The 22297-nt window shown below is 41.9% G+C and overlaps 1 protein-coding gene across 1 annotated transcript; it reads right to left on the reverse strand.

Moving 5' to 3' along the window:
- Positions 1–1407: 1407 nt before the first annotated feature.
- LOC136527155 (callose synthase 3-like) lies at positions 1408–19785 on the reverse strand. The gene is made up of 41 exons (XM_066519774.1): positions 19209–19785; positions 19032–19132; positions 18606–18730; positions 18420–18513; positions 18185–18295; positions 17948–18079; positions 17732–17824; positions 17481–17572; positions 17152–17278; positions 16871–17008; positions 16713–16789; positions 16532–16625; positions 16023–16145; positions 15794–15908; positions 14959–15293; positions 14814–14866; positions 14669–14729; positions 10741–10822; positions 10619–10668; positions 10456–10542; positions 9993–10118; positions 9704–9892; positions 9459–9619; positions 8733–8856; positions 8552–8655; positions 8127–8256; positions 7873–8024; positions 7043–7152; positions 6804–6929; positions 6630–6698; positions 6360–6534; positions 5545–5689; positions 4846–4965; positions 4647–4765; positions 4445–4528; positions 4152–4264; positions 3842–4071; positions 2901–3710; positions 2575–2625; positions 2076–2261; positions 1408–1972 (listed from the first exon to the last, which is right to left on the reverse strand). The coding sequence occupies exons 1-41, from the start codon at positions 19441–19443 to the stop codon at positions 1724–1726; spliced, it is 5898 nt and encodes a 1965-aa protein (XP_066375871.1). The 5' UTR covers positions 19444–19785; the 3' UTR covers positions 1408–1723.
- Between the last annotated feature and the right edge of the window lie 2512 nt (positions 19786–22297).

The raw sequence follows: 22297 nt of genomic DNA on the forward strand, positions 1-22297 counted from the left end.
GCCACCTCACCTCCTCCACGTGTCCCCACTACAAATCGCCCGAAAGAAAAGATCTCCCTCCCTAATTTCGTTGCCAACAAAGCAAAGCACACCTAGACCTAGACCTGCTAGCTAGTTGAGTGCACACCACATGAACACAAGAGTACCATGACTGCCTGATGCTTGTACCATCGACAACTAGGCCCTGTTCGGCTGGCTGAAAAAAAAACGGCTAATGTTTGTTATGAGAGAAAAACACTGTTATTTCGTTGAAATAGTACGGCTGATAAGTTCAAGCGAACAAGGGCCGATTCATTCATGCTGGTGTACTGTTAGGACGGATCGTCCCATCTTTCTCCCTGCTCCCTGCTGAAAAAACGTAATTCTAGCTGCATACCAGAAGGAATATAACTCTAGCTTATGAATAATATAAATAGAATACTATGCAATATAAAGTACAGAGTTTATAGGTGTAATTATTTGCTTGTGTTTAATTAATTAACGACCAGTAGGAGTAGGAGTACAAAGATCTTACTATCGAAAATTGAATCTACCTTTTGCCGCTGTGGACTTGTGGTGCATGCTATCCTACCTATAGCTGTAGCTGTAGGACTGCTGGCTACTCGTTTCCAGACGCTTCCGTTCCGTCTCATGCGCCAAGCTGGTTACTCCAGGCCAGTTCAATTCTTTTGCTTTGCTGCTCCCACCCAACAGTATTAACTATTTGTATTTTTGTCCTTATTTATATTACTAGATCCAGAGATGATAAACTCATATCACTTGAACAAAATACATTTGACTCGGTGTTGCTACATCCACTGATCAACTACGTTCACCATTTTCTCAGACAGTGTATTCTAATATTTTTACAAGAGCGATCCTTTTTTTAATGTTGCTAAGAGTTGTTCGGCTGATGATTTATACTGCTAATAAGTCAGCTGATGCTGATTTATTGTGAGAGAAAAATACTATACTATGACTATAAACCAGGCCGATAAAGTTCAAGCGAACAGGGTTTGTAGGTGGAGTCCCAGCCTTCTAAAATTCTACGTCACCCATGCATACGGCACTTATATACATCAACGTTGTCTTATGTTAAGGCTCCACATGTACATACATACATTAAAAAATTGGTGGATGTTGAAGTTGGGAGCCACCCGTGTCATCATCTGGTATCATGGTCATGGGCTTTGCCTCTCTGTTCCGTGTTAGTAGTTCGCTCGATATTGTTACTTGGTCAGCAATCAATTATCAACCACAGCACACAGGCATTGCCAACCTCAATCGGCCATGCCACCCAGGCAACCAAATACGTGCAGGAGTATTTTGCTTCCATTTTTCTGGTTGTCCTCATCCCAGGACCCAGATACATACTCGAGTAATCATTCTCACTTGTCAGCATGAACAGCTTGGGGCTCAACCCCAGCTAGACACAATCAACATCAGCTCAGATATGACGCCTGTCATGCATGATTTAATATATCAGATACTGGCCATTGCACTAGCAAATCTCAGGTGCCTCCGATCCACAAGACCGTAGCAAACCTCAGCATGCACAGAGCCACAGATTTACATACTACTGGTACTAGGTGCAACACACATACGGCTTTACATATACTAGCTAGCTAGGCAGCCTACTGCATCGTGCTCCCCGCAGCCCTACTCTCTGAACCTGATAGATACAAAAGATTGTTCCAGGACGGACATGACTACCGGTGTCCGCCATAACCTTCAATCAGCAGCCCTACTCCTTGTTCCGGGTCCCTCGGTCTTTCTTGTGTCCTCCGAGGATACGGGAGATCTGCAGACCTCTGCTAAAGGCCTGGTTGAACAGCATCCTGGTCTGGAATTCGGACACGAACGGGAACCAGGCAAGGAAGGCAATGGGCGTGAACAGGAGAAGCCCCATTAGGATCTCGTAGCCCCGGGCAAGAGCCTTGATCGACCCCCACAGCCCGATCTTTTGAATCACAGGCCTGATAGCTTGGGCAATCTGCAACACAACACGACCAAGAATAATTAAGTAAATAGTTCAGTCACCATGGAATCATAAGGAGCGAGGGAGAGATTATTATAAGACATGTTCAACAACTAACCAGGAGCAAACCCCATCCAGTGGGCATGAAAGCAAGGATGCAAACAAAGATGTCCAGAACCGTCATGCCAGGGATTGCTATTAGGATTACCACGATGGCTGTAAAAGTTATAAATATGAGACCCTTGATCAACCGGAACACTAGCTGGAACTCTGCACTGAACCTTCTCCTGCCCACTGATACAGTCTGCACAAGAAAATACAACTGAGTGATCCAGCTAGAGAGAGTGGTTAACCATTGGTGCCTCTTAACGAAACAAAAAAAAAAGAATCTTACTACGATTATAGCATTTCTAGAGCTGTGCAACCTAATTATATATTGTTTAGATTAAGAAAAAAAAATGCTAAATTATATCAGTCAGAATGGAATCTTTTTTTACTAGATTAGGCACTACCAGAACCAAACCATTGATCCTATCAAAAAAAAAAAGAACCAAACCATTGATGAATACTCTTCCCTAGGAACCATGAACACAAGAGATGATTGTAGAAAAAATTACCTTCATAACAAGTAAAATGACAAAAATTACAACCCATGAGAAGCAATAAACCTGGAAAGGAGCAGTAGTTAGAAAGACTGCACCAGCATAAAGCTGATGAAACTAAAAAAAAAAAGGGCGTACCCAATGCAAAGAGCTCCCGCTCTGTGCGGGGTCTGGGGAAGGGTGTCAGTGGCAAGCCTTACCCTCGCCTGTGCAATGCGAGAAGACCGCGACTCGAACCCGGGACCTTCCGGTCACAGGCGGTAAGACTCTACCGCTTGCACCAGGCCCGCCCTTCAAAGCTGATGAAACTAACCCAATGTGAAATAAGACAAGTAAATTACCAGCACACTCTGGTTATCCTTGGTTATCTTCTTTGTTATATTCAGATGATACACAAGTCCATATTGGTAGATAAAGAAACGCAATGCAAGCAGTATTTCAACTATAGTACCACGCTTCCCAGAGTATCGAAGGGGCTCTTGCTCTTTTTCCCACCATGACTCCCAGCTTTTCTCTGGTGCTACACCAATACCTCCACGATTGCTGATCCACTTGTGCCAATCAGTCCAGTCATCCACAATCTTCTGCCACTCAAATCCAGAAGGATTGAACAGGAATGGTGCAAAGAGCCAAGCGCCCACCATGAACCACATGGATATGGTGATGAAGATGTAAGTTATAGCCCCTCTATGTGACTGACCAAATATTTCATACACAACTAGTAGAATCATCAGCTCGATGCCCTTGACAAAATGGCTACGGGAATAAAGTCGATAGTTGTCAGCAAATTTGGCATGGAACACCACAAACCCACGTCCAGTGGCTCTGTATTCAGCTCCTCCATGGAGTAACGTCCTTCCGTAGTAGTGAGTTTTTGTTCCCAATGAGAATGTGAAGAAAACAGAGGCCAACTGAAGTTGCATCAGTATAAAGTCACTCAATGCAGTTCTGAATCCTCTCTCCAAACCGATTTCCATCATCATGGGTAGCGCCATCAAAAACCCAAGTTGCACAAAAGACTCTGATGCAAGCGCAACCTGGAGAGGTGCATTGTGCACAAACCTCCTTCCAGTAGCCAGTGCTTCATCAAGTCCACTAAGTACAAGATATAGCCGCCCGTAGAGGAAAACATATACAGTCCATACTGTAATCTAAGTCCATACAGAAATAACAGAAACGTTAAGGGTTAAACACCAAACAAGTCCAAAGAAAAATGCAAGATAGGTTAAGTGCTAACCAATGAATGAACAAGAACGGCTAACAATTCAGGTCAGAAAAATACCATTGTACTGAAGTAGAAACCAATTGTTGTGTAGTAACAAGACAGCATCCTGAAGAAATCAAAGCGATGACCTAGCCGGTAGATGTCACGGCTCAGCGTCTGTTCGCCATTGCCATTTGCTATCTTTGCCTCAAACAGAGAGATTTGATTGAGACCCACATCCCTTCCCTTGCCAACTTGCATGTATTCATGGTGAGTAACATTGCCTTCACGCAATGTGGAATTGAATCCTGCACCATAAGCAGCCACAATATTATCATAACAGTTCCACATTTACAAATGTTGAGCAGCAACAGCAAAAAAAAAGTACCTGCAAATATGTCCTCACTAAGATTGATAATTTTGGATGCTTTACTCACACCACCCCTCGTAACGTGGAAAAGGCGATCGAAGACATCAGGATGACCATAATGAAACCGAACCCTGAATAAAGAAGGTTCAGGGAAAAAAAATGACAAAGCCAACATCTTAGAATAGTAACATTCCGAAGAACAAAACAAATGAGAGGACGATTCACACAATCCAAAGATTGACAAAAGTAGAACCAATAGACAATGCATCGCTACACCATGAATGTAAAATGAAATAAACCAAGATGCATACCTCAACGGATTGGCAAGCACTCGTTGTCCAATTGTCACAAAACTAGTTTCCTGATTTGACATGAACCATGCAAGGGATGACACACTGCAGAAATTTCGCAACATTTAATCATGATAGGAAAACATAGAAACTACAGAAAAATCAGAGGTCAGATGGTCTTAGTTTAATTTTAACCTTAAATATATGAAACATGGCATATTACCTGCCCGTAAATATGTGTTCTCTGACTCCAAGTATTGATGGATATCTCACTCCATCATGTTTCTTCTCAAACTCTTGCAGCAGATTTCTCATTTTCAAAGCCTCCTCCATATAGTGCTCCTGCCAATACAACTCAACATAACCAAAGGCACGAAATAGACAAAACAATTCTTAAAACCTACCAGTGCACGAAGCTGTACCTGATTCATATCTATAGTTTGGAGACATTCGCCTCGGGTGAATATTATTGCATGGTTCTGATTTTCTGGCTTTCCTTCACCTAAAATGGCATTACCTGGTAGTTTTATCTTGTAGATGACCTACACAGAGAAGATATGTGGCGCATAAGTCTAATACAATTTGCACAACTGAGGCTGTGGATACTATAAATTGGATGAGTCGTCAGAAAGATTTTGAACTATTCCAAATTAAACACAGAATGATCCCAACACAAAGACAATAAAAACAAGTAAAGTTCAAAGGATTTACGTAACCAGGCACTTCTAGCAATGGACAACCTAGATAAAGAAAATGAACCATGACTTTCTTCAGCTCAGAATGATCCCAACACAAACACAATAAAAACAAGTAAAGTTCAAAGGATTTACGTAACCAGACACTTCTAGCAATGGACAACCTAGATAAAGAAAATGAACCATGACATTCTTCAGCTGCTAATCTACAGAAGGTGTTAGGAACTAAAAAATAAGTATGTCACATCCAAGATAATCTCCTTGACATGCCTATATCATCTTCCTCAGCATTCTTTCTTCATCAATTCCAGTGCATCACATTGCAGTTTCAGTAAAGTAAGAATAATTGGTCAAAGCATCAACCATGATAAAGCAGAATAATGTCACACAAGTACATACTAAATTAACAGTGTAGTTTTTCAATACCTGATCAAGGCTCTGACCAGGCTCATTAGGTTTTGTAACAGAAGCCTTCACTAATACAGAGTAGTAAACCTTTTCAATCTTCTTGTTTCTATCTTGGCTGGGCGCTTCAACTTCATCAATATAGGCGACCCGAAGTGATGGATATCTGCCAAAAAATTGCCACTTCTGTTACTCCAATACCATCACATAACACATCACTTATGGGCGGCAAATAAACTAAACCATTGACAGTAGTAAGTAGTAATGTGTCCTGAACAATTTGCATCATCCCGTTACATTACTAACACCTACAGTTATTGGATGAATGACAATCATTAAAAAAAAGTTCATGTTAGCTTAATCCTAAGTCAAACTTCTCTATCTTTGACCAAGTTTTTAGAAAAAAAATATTTTAAAATCTAAAAGTTCAAATAAATGCATTATCAAGAGAATTTAATGAACCTAATTTGATATCATAGATGATGATGCATTTTTCTATAAATTTGGTTAAAGTTAGAAAAGTTTGACTTAGGAAAAAGGTAAAGTGAACTATAAATTGGAACAGAGGGAGTACAAAAATAAAGAGTGAACTTGGCCAACACATTGCTAAAAGTAGGGCAGATAAGCAAATATTGAAATTAACTGTTAATCCATCGCTAACTACTAACAGTTCCAAATCTAGACTGTTCTAACCCAATAAGCATACTAAGTAGGTTGCAAGCAAAAGCAACCAGCTTGTGTTCTTTTCAGATTTGAGCATAAACTTCAAAAAATGGAGAATATTTGCAATTTACTCCTATAACAGGATTTATTCAGAAGTTCTCAAAGAAACTCACTCCGTCATTAGTCCCAAAATATCATGCGCGCAAGGCTCATTAGAACGCTTCTGAATTCCATATTGTTGGCATGAGACAACATATGTAAACTTCATGTCAGCTATAGCCTTGCATTGAGTCATTAATTGTGAGTCCTCAGACATTACTTCCATTGCTCTGTAGCCTTCCATAAGATCTAATGAGACAAGAACAGAAGTTATCACATATGTCACTAAGTCCACATTCAGAACAACAGTTCAGAACCACAGCATAGACTGCTATTAGAAATACCATCATCTTTGGCCATATCAAGAAAAGCCTGAAGCTCCAAAGCTTTTCGATAGTACATCATCCCTCTTACTGCATACACAAGAGCAACAATGACAAAAATAAAGACACCATACATAGTTTAAGATGTTCCTTGAGAGAAGATATAAGTGCAGCCATGCAGGAGATACACTATACCAGTTCTTGTTAATGTCTGCCCCCTATATGACGCCCAAAGACGAAGCTTCTCTTCCAGTTCTTCATCTTCACGGAGTTCCTCTTCATTCTTGCAGCCCACCCTTTCGAGGAAATTTTTCCATTCATCTTCAATGAGGTTAGTACACAAAAAAGTCAGTTTCAGTGGACAGAGGGCAAACCCAAAAAATTTGCATGAATATCAGTTCAAGTAAATGGTAAGAAAGTGAGAAAATAATAACCTGGGTAAATTTTTTGTAAGTAGAAAAGAATGGAAACTCCATCCTCATTTGGCTCTTCCAGATTTTGTAATGAGAACAGAACATCTTCCTTGTAATAAGGAGTCAAGATACTGCAATATAGAAATAGTTGAAGTAATGAAATAAGAAACTCAAGCAAAAGACTAAATCAAACATGCATCTTGCAAAAGTGGCTTGCCAACAAGTTTTGTGGAAAAGTATGCAAAAACAAACTTATGCAAGACAAGAATGTAATACATGTTGCTCAAACAAAATGAATAGCCAAGCACACTGTAGTTCAAACAAATAAACAATAAAATGAAATCTTTCCAGATACGGCAGGATTCTTTTTGATAAAAGAACTAATAAGGAGGACAGCATCAGCATTTCAAACAGATAAAACTGAAGCAAATACTCCCTGTGTTCCAAATTGTAAGCCGTTTTAGTTTTGTCCTAAGTCAAACCTCTCTGACTTTCAACAAGTTTATTGACAAATATGTTAACATTTACAAAACCAAATATATGTATTATCATTGCATATTTCAAGTTTGATTTAACAAAACTACTTTGATGTGATAGATGTTGATCCATTCTCCTATAAACTTGGTCAAAGTTAGACTAGTTCAATTTAGATCAAAATTAAAATGACCTACAGTTTGGAAAGGAGGGAATAGTAAATAACCAACTACGTTATTTACATGAGAATTGCCAACAAAATGACTGCACATTGAGCAAATTATAACATGACATATCTAGGACTACCAAGAAGGTTTCAGGAGCGCTAAATTAGTGCATAATACAACATAAACAGATAATCAGCATTAAAAACTTACGAGAAGGGCAACATGTTCCGAACTTTTGGAGCATTGGGCATATCCATAAATAGAGAATTTGCAAAGAACGATATCCGCCGCCTAGCATCAAGATTAGTAGGAACATCCATAGCAGACTCCTTCACAGTTAACAGAAGATGAAGCCTCTTTATCTGAAACAAGCATAAAGTTTATGTCATTGCAGCAACAGAAAGAAAATATATAAGCATCATATCAGAATCCCCATATATAAAGGATGGGGATGAAAATCAGACCTTTTCAGTCCATGCATTTGATTCCTCCACAGGGAACTTAATAGCTTTAGCAAACAACTGGTCTTGCTGATCTAGCGGTGTAATTCCTTCATGTTTTCTACTATGGGCACCATGTATGGAATCCAACAGTCTGGAAGAAAAATAATAAAAAATATAACACAAGCTACCACAACATTTCAGTATAGTAGGCAATCAGTTCCATAATCACTAAATACCATCGCAAAAGGTAACTAGACAAATCACCAAGTTGTATGTAGAAACAAAATAGAACTCCAGCTTTAGTTTTTGTTACTAACAAACAAAAAGAAAGAACATGATAACTATGACAAAGAATGCAAGCAGATCTGCATAAGTGGCATGCCATGCATGTTAATATCCGAAGAAGAATATCAAGTACTGTAACAGAAGGAAACTAAGCTACTCACGTGCTGAGCTGATCCTGCTCCTCCATTATATCCCTTGTGACCACCTCAAGCATATCTTGGAACAAAATGACTACCTGACCCAAGTCTTCCTCCTTATTTTTTTGCTGCACTCAAGAAATAGATACAGTTAGGAGGTATCCACCATGAACATGACCTAAAACAACGATGACAAGATTTATACCAGTAATTCAAGTAATTCAACAAACTTCTTGCTCAGTGCAGGAAGGTTCCTCATATTGAGATCCTTTATCAGAGTTTCATCTTCTATATGCTGATCCACAACTGTGAAAATCTGAGCTAGGACACTGAAATAGGCATCACATGGTTATTCAGAAGGAAAATCCAAGCGGTTTAAAGGAACTTCAATCAAACAGATGTTACACACCAAGGGTTAAATATACAAAATAACTTTTTTTTCTAGAAAACCCCCACCCTCCTTCCATCCCTTGTGATAATCCCACCCTCCAATTCAGATCAATCAACTATTTCCAGTTTCAGCATCTTGAAACTATTACCCATTCAAAATGGACCTATATCATATGAGAATAAGGTATGTGGAAGCTTCAAGGAACTACCTCACTAAAATGGACGGTGACTTCAATAGAGTAACTCCACAAATACACTAAAAGCTGCATGCATGATAATTGAAGACTCAAGGCCAGAGTTTCAGTTTATCATATCTTCATCCTTTCACACTAGAATGCATCACTTATGTTTTGAGCCCTTAATTTGGGATGGTGTGTTCAGAGCAGAATTGGTACTATTTTAGGTTTAGTGCCATATTGCTTCCAGTCCAGAGACGAAGAACCACCATGTAATCTACAAAATCGAGCCCTGGCCTAACAAGTACCAACAATGGGGCCCATATTTCCCTAATAAATAATAAGCTTGGTAAGAGAAGACATACTCTTTCTCCCGCTGACCAAACACTAAGGTATTGATGATGTTCTTGAATAAAGCATAGCATTCTCTGATAGCAAAGGAAAAGTATGGATCTGATTTTATCCTCTTCGTCAGATCACGGTCTTTTCCACCACTGTCTGCTGCCATATCCAGTGCTATTGGGATCTACAATCCAACAGATAAACAATAAACTGCTGAATCCACAAATATAGTACGTAGAGAAATTACAGAAAGAGCAAGATGAGCAACCTTGCTAGCAAGTAGGAAAGGCGGCCATTGGAATATATCAAGTTCACGGTCTTTACAGTATGGAACCAGTAGCAGATCCATCTCCCTATTGTCTATGAGGTCTTCTTCACGGAAACTTGTAATAATAACGTTCCACATTTGAGCAAACCTTGCAGCTCTTTTCTCTCTCTCTCTTTCGTCACCAGGAGCCTAAAAACCAAAACTGTGTCAGATCAAATAGATATATATACTCTATTGAACTGCCAATGATCTACTCATAATGCCCAGTCTTACAATAGAAACAAATTACCTTGGGTCTACTTGAAAAAACAGCACGAAGACCTTTACTCTTATTTGCATCAGAAGGAATCAAGCGATCATTGAAGGCCTCAGGCAAGGATTCAAAGCGAGATCTCAACATTCCTAATGTCCGTATCTGAACCACGAAAGGAGTCTAATGTGAGTCCCATCGATCATGATAAATTATGCTCCACAATACTAGAGAAATATATAATAAAGTAAAGAGGCATCATAAAACAAGCAGAATTGGGTAAAGAAAACGGAATAAAAAATAACAACATTTTTATTGATGCTACCAATATGGAAAAAAAACTAGAAACGGTTGCTTAAAAATAGGAAGGGGGGAACACAATCCTAGGACTAATTTTCTGATTGCTACTAGACACAATTCAGTTTATTGGACAAGGAAACTGTTTCGAAGGCCAAAGAAAGGTGCATTAAAAATACGCAAGATACTAAAATATTTTACCAACCTCACCAAGACGACGATAAGCCCCGTAGATGCCACCAATCAGAGTAGAGAACAGTGCATACCAAATTTGGGTGTCCATGAAATATACCTGTATTTTAACTAATTAAACCCAAACTAATAGAAAGACTTCCTTCTTATGAGCAACAAGACGGATCAAGACATACCAGGATTATTGGAGCCCAGAGTGATATAACAACACCAATATTGTTAGTTCCTGCAAATTAAACCTAAATAAGAAGCCAAAAAAGTTATAAAAAATGTAAAATAGGGATTTCATGACAAATACCATGAGGGAAAAACTCGTGCCACTGGAATGTCCTGATAGGTTCTCTCATTATATCTTTGGTTGGCTGTACCAGAGGTTTGATCTGCAACAGGACAGTAACACAAGATGAATAATCAGCAGCCATGGAGAGCTTAGAAGGCCTAGTTCTCTTTGAATCCCAAACGAATGGACAATAGATCTCCAATCATTCCGCATGGCAATCGCTTTTTCCACATGTACAAACTATGTGTTCATTCTTATTTATGCGTCTAACATTCGATACATCTGATCAGGGAATAGCTTCTGGTCGGCAACTTAACTTGTGACTGAAGAAATCCAAACATGAATTCGGTAACCCAAAGTTCATGCAAAACCATATGCCTTCATGGAGTTGTGCAGTCAAATCATATTTTGCCAACAAACTACCATGCACAAGCAACATGACATGGGACTTACTGTTTCTACATTATCTGTTTTCCAACTACCAAAACCACAAAAATTACACCTAGAACAGTCAAGGTCAATACTCAAACCGTGAGAGTTATCGATTTATTTTTGTTCTTTGATAGCAGGTCCCAAGCCCTGGTAAAGGAGGAGGGTTGTGTTAGGCGTGGCGAGCCAATGTAAAAACTTAGCCACTTTAATGGAGATGAAACCCGAAAGAAAATCGTTGGGGCGTAACCCTCTTAGCGACGCGCCATATCGGAACCCGGGTATGGTGTTAAATGGGCAAGGGCCGGGTCGTCACCCCCGTGACGCGCCGTGTCGTGATCTGGGCATGGTGTCAAGTGACCAAGGATCGGGTCGTCGCTTCCTTAGTGGCGCGCTACATCGGCGCCCGGGTGTAGTGAAAATGAGCAAGGGTCTTCGCATCTGAGTCGACGGGTGCGAAGGGTAAGGAAGCTAGTCGAACCAACTAGGATCCGTTTAGGTAGTTGGAATGTAGGGTCACTTACAGGTAAGTTAAGAGAATTAGTTGATACCGCGACTAGGAGGCGCGTAAATATTTTATGCGTTCAAGAGACTAAATGGAAGGGTCAGAAGGCGAAGGAGGTGGACAATACAGGTTTCAAGCTTTGGTACACAGGGACAGTCGCGAATAGAAATGGAGTAGGAGTTTTGATTGATAAGAGCCTCAAGAATGGTGTGGTGGGAGTGAGAAGGCAAGGAGATAGAATTATCTTAGTCAAGCTTGTCGTTGGTGATATGGTCTTGAACGTAATTAGTGCGTATGCCCCCCAAGTAGGCCTCGACGAGAGTGCTAAGAGACAGTTCTGAGAAGACTTAGATGGCCTGGTTAGAGCTATACCTAGTAGTGAGAAGCATTTTATAAGAGGAGATATTAATGGGCATGTAGGTACTACAAGCGTAGGTTTCGAGGCAGTTCATGGAGGTTTTGGGTATGGTAGTAGGAATCAGGAGGGGGAGGAAGTTCTGGACTTCGCGGTAGCTTTTGACCTGATGATAGCCAACACTTTCTTTAGAAAGAGAGAATCTCATCTAGTGACCTTCAGTAGCGGACAACACTGTAGCCAGATTGACTTTGTCCTCGCAAGAAGAAAGGACAAACGAGCATGCTTGGATTGCAAGGTGATACCAGGGGAGTGTGTTGTTTCTCAACATAAGCTTTTGGTGGCAGATTTTCGTTTTCAGGTGCGTGCCCGTTGGGATAAACAAGCTAAGATTGAAAGAATAAAGTGGTGGAAACTGAAAGGGGAGACGTCAGAGGTATTTAGGGAAAGGGTTATCAAAGAGGGCTCTTGGAAGGAAGAAGACGACATAAACAACATGTGGGACAAGATGGCAACCAACATTCGGAAGGTGGCCTCAGAGGTGTGTGGAGTAACCAAAGGAAGTGGACGCGAGGCTAAAGATACTTGGTGGTGGAACGAGGAAGTCCAAAGGGCTATTAAGTAGAAGAAAGAATGCTATAGACGCTTGTACCATGACAGGAGTGTGGACAACATAGAGAAGTACAAGGTGGCAAAGAAGACTGCAAAGCGAGCTGTAAGTGTGGCAAAGGATAGAGCGTACGAGGATCTTTACCAACATTTGAGTACGAAGGAAGGAGAGAAGGACATTTATAGGATGGCTAGGGTTCGTGAGAGAAAGACACGGGACTTCAACCAAGTTAAGTACATTAAGGATGAAAGGGAGCATCTCTTGGTGAAGGAGGATGAGATCCGACATCGATGGCAAGAGTATTTTGACAAATTGTTCAATGGTGAGAATATGGACACAACCTTTCAGTTGGATGACTCTTTTGATGACACCAATAGGCGCTTTGTGCGGAGAATCCAAGAATCTGAGGTCAGAGAGGCGTTGAAAAGGATAAAAGGAGGTAAGGCGATGGGACCGGATGGTATCCCAATCGAGATGTGGAGATGCCTTGGGGACATAGCTATAGTATGGCTAACCAAGCTGTTCAACCATATTTTTCGATCGAACAAGATGCCTGATGAGTGGAGGAGAAGTATATTGGTACCGATCTACAAAAATAAAGGAGATATTCAAAGTTGTACGAATTACCGGGGAATTAAGTTGATGAGCCATACTATGAAGCTATAGGAGAGAGTTATCGAGCATCGCTTGAGAGCAATAACGCGGGCCTCTATGAACCAATTTGGTTTCATGCCCGGAAGGTCAACCATGGAAGCCATTTTCTTAATAAGACAAGTTATGGAGCGGTATAGGGAGAAGAAGAAAGACCTACACATGGTTTTTATTGACTTGGAGAAGGCTTATGATAAAATACCAAGGAATGTTATGTGGTGGGCTTTGGACAAACATAAAGTCCCAACGAAGTACGTCGGGCTCATTAAGGACATGTACAACAATGTTGTGACTAGAGTTCAAACAAGTGATGGAGACACGGATGACTTCCCGATTAGGATAGGACTACATCAAGGGTCAGCTTTGAGCCCTTATTTGTTTGCTTTAGTGATGGATGAGGTCACAAGGGACATACAAGGGGACATCCCTTGGTGTATGTTTTTCACGGACGATGTAGTGCTAGTTGATGAAAGCCGGACAGGAGTGAATAAAAAACTGGAGTTATGGCGGGAGACTTTGGAGTCTAAAGGTTTTAGACTCAGTAGAACTAAAACTGAGTATATGAGATGTGACTTCGGCACTACTACTCAGGAGGAGGAAGATGTTAGTTTGGAAGGTCAAGTAGTGCCTAGGAAGGATACATTTCGATATTTAGGATCAATGCTACAGAGGGACGGGGATATTGATGAAGATGTTAGCCATAGAATCAAAGCAGGGTGGATGAAGTGGCAGCAAGCGTCTGGTGTCCTATGTGACAAAAGGGTACCACAGAAGCTAAAAGGCAAGTTTTATAGGACGGCGATTAGACCTGCTATGTTGTATGGTGCAGAATGTTGGCCTACGAAAAGATGACATGTTCAACAGCTAAGTGTCGCGGAAATGCGTATATTGCGTTGGATTTGCGGTCATACAAGAAGGGATCGAGTTCGGAACGATGATATACGTGATAGATTAGGGGTAGCGCCAATTGAAGAAAAGCTTGTCCAACACCGGTTGAGATGGTTTGGACATGTGCAACGGAGACCTCCAGAGGCACTGGTGCGTAGTGAAATCCTAAGCCACGATAGTAACGTGAAGAGAGGCAGAGGAAGACCGAAGTTGACTTGGGTAGAGGCAATAAAAGGAGACTTGAAAGGATGGAATATACCCAAAGACTTAGCCTTAGATAGGAGTGCTTGGAAGATAGCTATTCACGTGCCTGAACCTTGATTGCTTCTGATGGGTTTCAACTCTAGCCTACCCCAACTTGTTTGGGACTTAAAGGCTTTGTTGTTGTTGTTGTTGTTGTTGATAATGAGTCTACAGGTAAAGAGCGAAAACTTCATGTTCAAGGATACCAAAATGCGGCATCCATCAACAGTGGTGGAATGAACATGATACAAGAAATGAATGTTACCTCAATATAGAAGCTTACTATCAACTTCATTGCTAAAAGAATAATCCAGAACATGGTATACCTGTCAGGACAACAATGTTCAGTAATTGAAAAAGATGTAACACGAGACAAGATAATGTGAAGATGGGTTAACAATTTAACATACTTGAAGAGGGAGAATGCACCTTCATGCATCCCTCTGCCAACAAATAACCGAGGCTGCAGACAAACATAGAATCTTTTAAAAAAAGAAGGCATCAAGAATCTTGACCATCTAATTAACAGGCAGAAAACTAGAGATGGAATGCTACCTGAGACCACCACATCATGATCGTTATGACCTTAACATTTGAACTCTCTAGAAATCTTCTCATAAATGGGAAAAGAAATAGCATAGAAGCAAGTATGTTTGGTGCCATATATATCACTATGGCCAATATATATAAAGATGGCTGATTCTGACCATCACCAAGCCAGCTTTTTATTGTTCTTGCGAGACCAGTAGGATTCTCCCAAGTGTACGCGTAAGTCACAGGTAAAATCACAACCCATGCAGCAGCAGATATTAACTTCAAGACATATCGCAGCTTGACTGCAAATGACATGCTTCTTCTTGCTTTCCAGCCAAATACGAGGTCTAGGATTGCTGTCACACACATGATAGATTCATTAGCATTAATTAAATCCTTCCTCAACATAAGACACATATATGCAAATTATTGAGTTGCATGCACCGACCAGTTCAACCCTAAAGCTTAAGCTGATGGGGAGAGGTGCGCAATTCACTTATATTCCAACACAAATGGAAGAAAATGATAATTATTTCCAAAAAAACGATGATGTTAAACATACAGCCCCAATTTCAATAAGAAAATAGCCCCAGAAGAAGTTATTTTTTAAGGTGCATGCCTTCATGCCAGTCACCTAGCCAATATAGGGTTCAGGGGATTTCAATGAGCAGGAAAACTTAATAAGGTACATGATGCTTGCACAATTCACAAAGACCACTATAAAAGTAAAAACTGTAACAAGATTGGCATGTAGAGCTTACAAGTAGCAACTACTGAGATCCCAACTAAATAATTGGGGAGTGATATGGCAAATATGTAAAAGGGAGATGGAGGGAATGATGGGAGTGTCAAATACCTTGACCCAACTTCAAAATTGCAGCAGTAATAAATATGCTCAAAACCTTCTTAAATACTCCAGCATCAAAGATATCACCTGGTGTTCCACCATTCCAAGCAATAATTATCATGGCCTATATGAAAATCATAACCATCACAAATATGTTGAATTAAGGGGATGATAATGTCTAACAGAGGTATTTAAGGAACTGTAACAGATAGAAAGTGCATACAAAAGAGCAACTAACCTGTAAGGACAATATTAAGAAGATCCACATCCTGTCAAAACTACGGAATATGTGCCAAAATGAACGTATCTCCACAAAATTAACTTTTCCCATCCAATGGACATTGCCTGCAGATCTGTTCTCCTGGATGACGACAAGAGAAATGGGTTTCAATAAGACTGATAGTCCAGGGAGTCTTTATTTTGCTTGTTTTAAGTTGAAGGAAAAACTAAGGATTACATCAGATCATGGATCTGTATTCCAAGCTATGAAGTGTAAAAGACAAGGCAAAATGAATGTAAAACGAACAGATCAAACCTATCTGCAGTAATATTATAGACCAAATGAACAAAATTGCCAGAATTAGAGCATCCACCAGAAAAGAAAAGGAACATCAGAATATTTTAAGTTCAATGTGTATGTACTTAAGCAATTGTAATATTATCTATCACGAGAAAACATTAACGTATTTAAATTACACAATGTCAGAAAAGAAGTATGAGGATATCAATATTATTGAGAGAACCTACTCCATTCAAAAGATTCAGATAAGCAACTTTCGGAGTTTTGAAAAAGTCAGCATCAGCTCTCATAGGCCATCCTAGCCGGAAACAATCAACTGACCTGACAAGCCATACAGTAATGATTTGGGTTTCATTAAAATCTGGGGCACAAGATTGTAAACAGCAGTGCAATCAACTCATCACTTACCAAAAGTACTCATTCAGATCATCATAGTTTCTCCAATGCGAGTGCTTTGATTTCATGGTCTTGCTCCTTTCAGCTTCCTGTTAAGTTCCCATAAACTGTGATCAAATTGAAATGAAAGTAAGACAACATTCAGGTATTTAAAATAACACATGTTATACCTTCTCTATAACTTTGTATATTGGAGTCACGACTTTCATCAAAAAGGCTTCTTCATCACCACCATATGCTGGTTTAACATTTTCACCGGTCATTGGGCTCACATTTCCAGCCAGCATACCGTAGAGTTCAAAAGCCATCTACGCCAAGCAAAATAGCCTCATATAAATTAAAATTTGCAAGCCATACACTGCTATATTTTTGCCATGAATTTCAGGGTATGATCTTCACTACTGCAAGCATATCAAAGTTAATTTGGAAAAAGAATGCAAGTCAATCTTACATGATGGTAGATGTAACAAATACACTCTGGCATGAATCTCAAGTTAGCCGCCTCACCCCAAATCAGCAGGTAGAGGCCCATATAAAGAAGCTTACGCTGCTGCACTTCCTGCTGGATGGTCGGCAGCCTAGAAATCAATTTGACAAAACGTTTAGAGAAGCAGTAACTTAACAAAGAGATGTACTATATGTCCTTTCAAGTGTAGTAGCTCTAAGGCTGAAATGCCATGATTTGCAACCAACTAAACAAAACAGAGGAGTTTAAGCACAGCTCTAGGAAATCAGTCCAAGTGACTCATATACATTTCATAATGGATCCTCTGTACCTACCATAAACTGCTTTTGCGGCCGAGGTACTTGCACCACTTCTTATAATTCTTAAATAGCTTCTTCATCACATCATCCAGAGCTTTGTCATCCAACTAAAAAACATAGCACCACATACCATCAATAAGCAAATTGGGGCAGGTTCAAAAAAGAAAGGTCATCTGGTTCCTCTAGAAGATCTAGACAGAGACAGAGACAGAGACAGAGACAGAGACAGAGAGAGAGAGAGAGAGAGAGAGAGAGGAAATTTGTACCTTTGGTTGTAGGTCAGCCTTGGGTATTTTCCTTATATGAACATTTGCAAGCAACAGTATCAAATGTTCCCTTTGGTTGGACACGTTGTCTTTCTGAAAAGGGACTTAAGTTAGATGAACGTATATTCTAACTTCTAAGCGTACTTTTAAGGGAAAAGCACGCTACATCACAGAGAATGCCAGGAACAAATAAGTTCCAGTGTTTCACACAATTACCTGAAACCCAAACATAGCCTGAAGCCAATCAAGAAGGTCTTTACCAGTATTCTTGTCATCAGGCTTCTTGTCTTGGTCCTTTGGCCATGGCAGACCTCTAGTATTGCGAAGAGCATAAACAGCAGCTTGAATCTACATAATTATGAGGAACAAGACATTATTAATGGTTTGCCTGCAAAAGGTGTAGTTTGGCTCTTAAGATGGACAATGTTAACGAGAAAGATGATAGACGAGAACCTCTGGATGTTGCATAATGGCTTGACCAGTACTTTCAGGATCAAGCGGGAGAATGTTGTAAGGTAAAAACAACTTTTTCTTTTCCTCGACCTTATTGTGTGTATCCAAAATCTGTGCAGCAATAACACACGAACAGGATTCACAGTTACAGTCCATAAAAGAGGTGCAAGACAAGGTGTACCAATGTCAAGAAAGAGAACAGAAATCAGCATAGCAACAGAGGTGAATGGCATACCGCTTGATCGACTTCAACAGACTGCGAAACATTAACTGCCCTCAAGACCTCAAACAAGACAGCAGCCGTTTGGTACGCCTTCGTGAGCAGTGCACTGGGGAAACAGAAAGGCAGAGCGTGAAGGAAGGAGGAACAAGTGAGCGGCACGCCCAAAGCAAGAGGCGTCACGGGAAGAGAATTGCTCACCGGTCAGCCTTATCAGCAGCATTTTGCAGTGCCTGGATGTATTTTTTGTAGTATTCGCGGTAGAAGCGCTGCATCTCCCTAGCATCGCTCTTGTGGACCCTTCCCTTCAACGTGGGATCATTTTCCTGGAGAAGCGTAAAGCCGAGAGGTCAGCCTTTGTTTGGCATCAGCCATCACAGGATTATGAGCACACAAGTTGTGGAGGGACATAGGGAATGAGAATATGTGCCAAGTTTTAACATTTTGTTATAATGAGAGTGAAAACAAGCAAGGAAAGGCCTTGGTAGGAAGCAGCGGGCACAGTGGCAGTGGCATTGCAGCAGTGCGTGGCGTGGAACAATAAATAGCTGTGCGTGGTGAAGAGTAATTGATGGATGAGCAGTAAAAAGAGGAAAAGAGGGGAAGAGTTGTACTAGTACTACGGACCCTCTCAAGCCTCTGCAGGAGTGCGGTCTTGAACTGACGAACACCACGGCCACTGGAAGTCGGGTCGAGACGGTGAGCCTTCTCGAAAGCGTAGAAGCGACCTGGAGCAAGCAAGCAAGTAAATCGGATCGGATCGACGGCGAACAATTACCACAGCACAAGAAAACAAAAACTTACAGAGGTAGGCGACGCGCGGGTTGGTGGCCTCGACCTCGTTGGCGACGCGGAGGATGGGCGCGATCTCGACGAGCGAGGAGGGCACGACCTCGCTGTCGAAGATGGACTCGCCGAGGTTGCCGACGGTCTGGGTGCGCAGGAGGCGCCTGCCGGTGGAGGAGGGGGCGGCCGGGGACGGCGAGGGGGCCGGCGAGGACGAGGACACGTCCGCCGTCCTCCGCCCCGGCGCCGCCATCCCGCTCCCGCGTCACCTCACTCACAGACACCAGCTGACCCCAAACCCTCCCTCCCTTCTCCCTCCCCTCCTGGAATCTCTGCAGCTCGCGCAGCAGCAGCTGGCACGGAATGGAATCGAATCGTATCGAATCTGCCCCCCTCCCTCCCCAGCACGGGAATGCGGCCGGGTTAGCTTGCTTTTTGGGTGATAGATATGGTGGCGGCGAATGGAATGAAACCCTAGATCAGATTTGGCGGCGACGGCGGCGAGGCGGCGCAATGCCACGGGAGGGGAGGGGATTGAGGGGAGTGGGGTGAGCAGAGAGCAGCAGCCAGTAAGGATGAATGAGGATGGAAAGCTGGAGGAGGGGAAGGTAACGGACGGAAAGGCTTCGCTGGGGTTTTCGAACTTTGTTTTCGTTTTGGGCCTTGTTTAGATTGAGAAAAATTTCAACCCGATGAATAGTAGCACTTTCGTCTTATTTGATAAATATTGTCCAATCGTGGACCAACTAAGTTCAAAAGATTCATCTCGTGATTTCCAACTAAACTGTGCAATTAGTTTTTTTTTTTACCTACATTTAATGCTCCATACAAGTGGCTAAAAATTGATGTGATAGAGAGAGAGTGAAAAAACTTGGAATTTTGGGGTAATCTAAACAAGGCCTTGGTTTGGGGCCGTAGTTGAGGCCTGGGGTTTGGGAGGTTCTACGATTTTGCCACTACGGTTTACGCATGACAGGTCGGGGTGGGAGTGGCAGTGCCGTGATTAGGTACGGTATCCAGGGGACGGACGGAGCTCGGAGCTTTGGGTTGGGTGGGTGGGTACACAGTGCACAGTACGCTGCACGTGGGCCCAAACCAGCGCAGCACAGGCTCGTCGTTTTGCGGTCCTTCTTTTTCTCGTCTCTCACCGGGGATTTGATTAGACTGATGACCCACGATTTCAATTCGGTTCACTGGTCTTTTTCAAACTTTGGTTATCAAAAATTGAAGACTTCCAAGCATTGTGGAAATGGACAGCTCTTGCTGCAATGTCAATTCTCAGGTAAACTAAATTTGATTTTTCTATATTCTACAAAAAAAAAAGAATAATGGACCGTGCGTAGTCACTATTTCTTACTCCAATGGATCTCTTTTTTTTTATCAAATACTCCAATGGATCTTAAGAGCCGATTGAAGCTGGAGCAGTGCCAAACCGAGCCTAATTCGGACTTTATTTTGTGACTGCACTAATCGATGGCAATCTCATGACGGGCTACCTAGCGCCTAGGCTTCTTTCTAGCTGCACATGGCATGTTTGGCTGTGTATATCTGCCAAGCTTTTGTTAATTTTTTTTTACCAACCAAAAGTAATAATTTTATGTGCCACGCACTTTGAATCTAATGGGTAGCATGCAGATTATAATGGTTTAGGCGGGGTGTCCTACGCCCAATTTATATGAGTTCCTGTATTACTTTTTCTGCACTGCGTGCTGGATTTCAGTTTATTTTCAAGTCTGGATGATAACATACATTACTACCGGTTGTTAACAATAGACGGTGCTGCTCAGAAGTACCACTTGTTACTCTTGACCGAAGTCTTCAAACATGGAGGAGTCGTCCAGCTACCGAAACCTCCAACGAAAGGTGGACCACTTGTTGCATTTTCGCTCATCAGAAATTTAAGGCCGCAACGCTTCCAAGCATTGTGAAAATGGACAGCCCTGTTTGGTAGTAGTACGCACAGTTCTATGCTCTAATGTTGCTCTCGAATCTGGATTTTTTTCCGTTAATGCTAGCAATCAGACGTTCGTCTGCGCGGGGACGCTCCTGTTGGTGAACCCGACGTCCATGAGCCTATCCGTTCCCTCCACTCCCCTCCGGTCACCGTAGATTATGAAAAAAAACTCACGCAACAACGACTGCACTCCGCCACCGGCTCCACCGCGCCTCCCGCACGTCTTCCTCTCCACCGCGCCTCCCACGAGCCTTCCTCTCCACCGCTGCCGTGACAGCCCCGCGCGCGGTGTGCTCCCCCACGACCGCATAGCCGTTGCCACCTCGCCGCGCGAGACCGCACCCACCCAACTGTTACTGTCGCCTCCACGTTGGGCACCGCTCGCCGGAGGCACCGCTTGCGCCCCTATCGTCGGGGGCACCGTAGCCGCTCACTGGATCCTGCTGTGCAGCGCTCCACCCGCCTAGCTGCTTGGTTTTGCTGAAAGCGTATGTTTCGAGTGTTACAGATGTTTCAGAGGTATGTTACGAGTGTTTCAGATTGATATTGCAAAAGTAGATTGGGATGTTACATATATTGTAATGGTTGTACACGTATATATGTTGCAAAGGTCTGTTACCAATATTTCATTTGTGTTTTTTTACGTATGTTGCAAGTGTGTTTATATGGGTGTTGCATATGTTTCACACATATGTGTTTTATCTCAATGTTGCATATATTTGCAATGGTTTTCAAGTGTTTTCGATTGTTTTTTCAAGTGTTTCAGAAGCATATTTTAGATGTTTCATCTGCTTTCAGACGTACATTGCAAGTATTGCATTTGGAGGTTTTAAAAGTAGATCGGGTGTTGCATCTCTCCTCCTCGCCTTCTACTGCATCGCCTCAGTGTCTCCCCCTCTTCCCGACGCCGGTTAGGCATCCGCCGCCCCTCCCCCTCTTCTCGATGCCGGTGATGTTCGGGGCAGTGCGGTCCCCACGTGGGTGCGTAAAAACGGTGCGGGAAATGGATTACGGGGCACGGACGGACGTTCGACCGCTAGCAAGCCCCTTTTTTCTATCCTACGAAAATGAGCTATGGGCTATGGTAAAGTAACTATTTTTTTCAACATGTACTGAGGGCAGATTGAAGCCGCAGCGATTTCCAAACAAAACC

Source organism: Miscanthus floridulus, chromosome 19 (genome assembly GCF_019320115.1).
Source record: "Miscanthus floridulus cultivar M001 chromosome 19, ASM1932011v1, whole genome shotgun sequence".
Classification (NCBI taxonomy): domain Eukaryota; kingdom Viridiplantae; phylum Streptophyta; class Magnoliopsida; order Poales; family Poaceae; genus Miscanthus; species Miscanthus floridulus.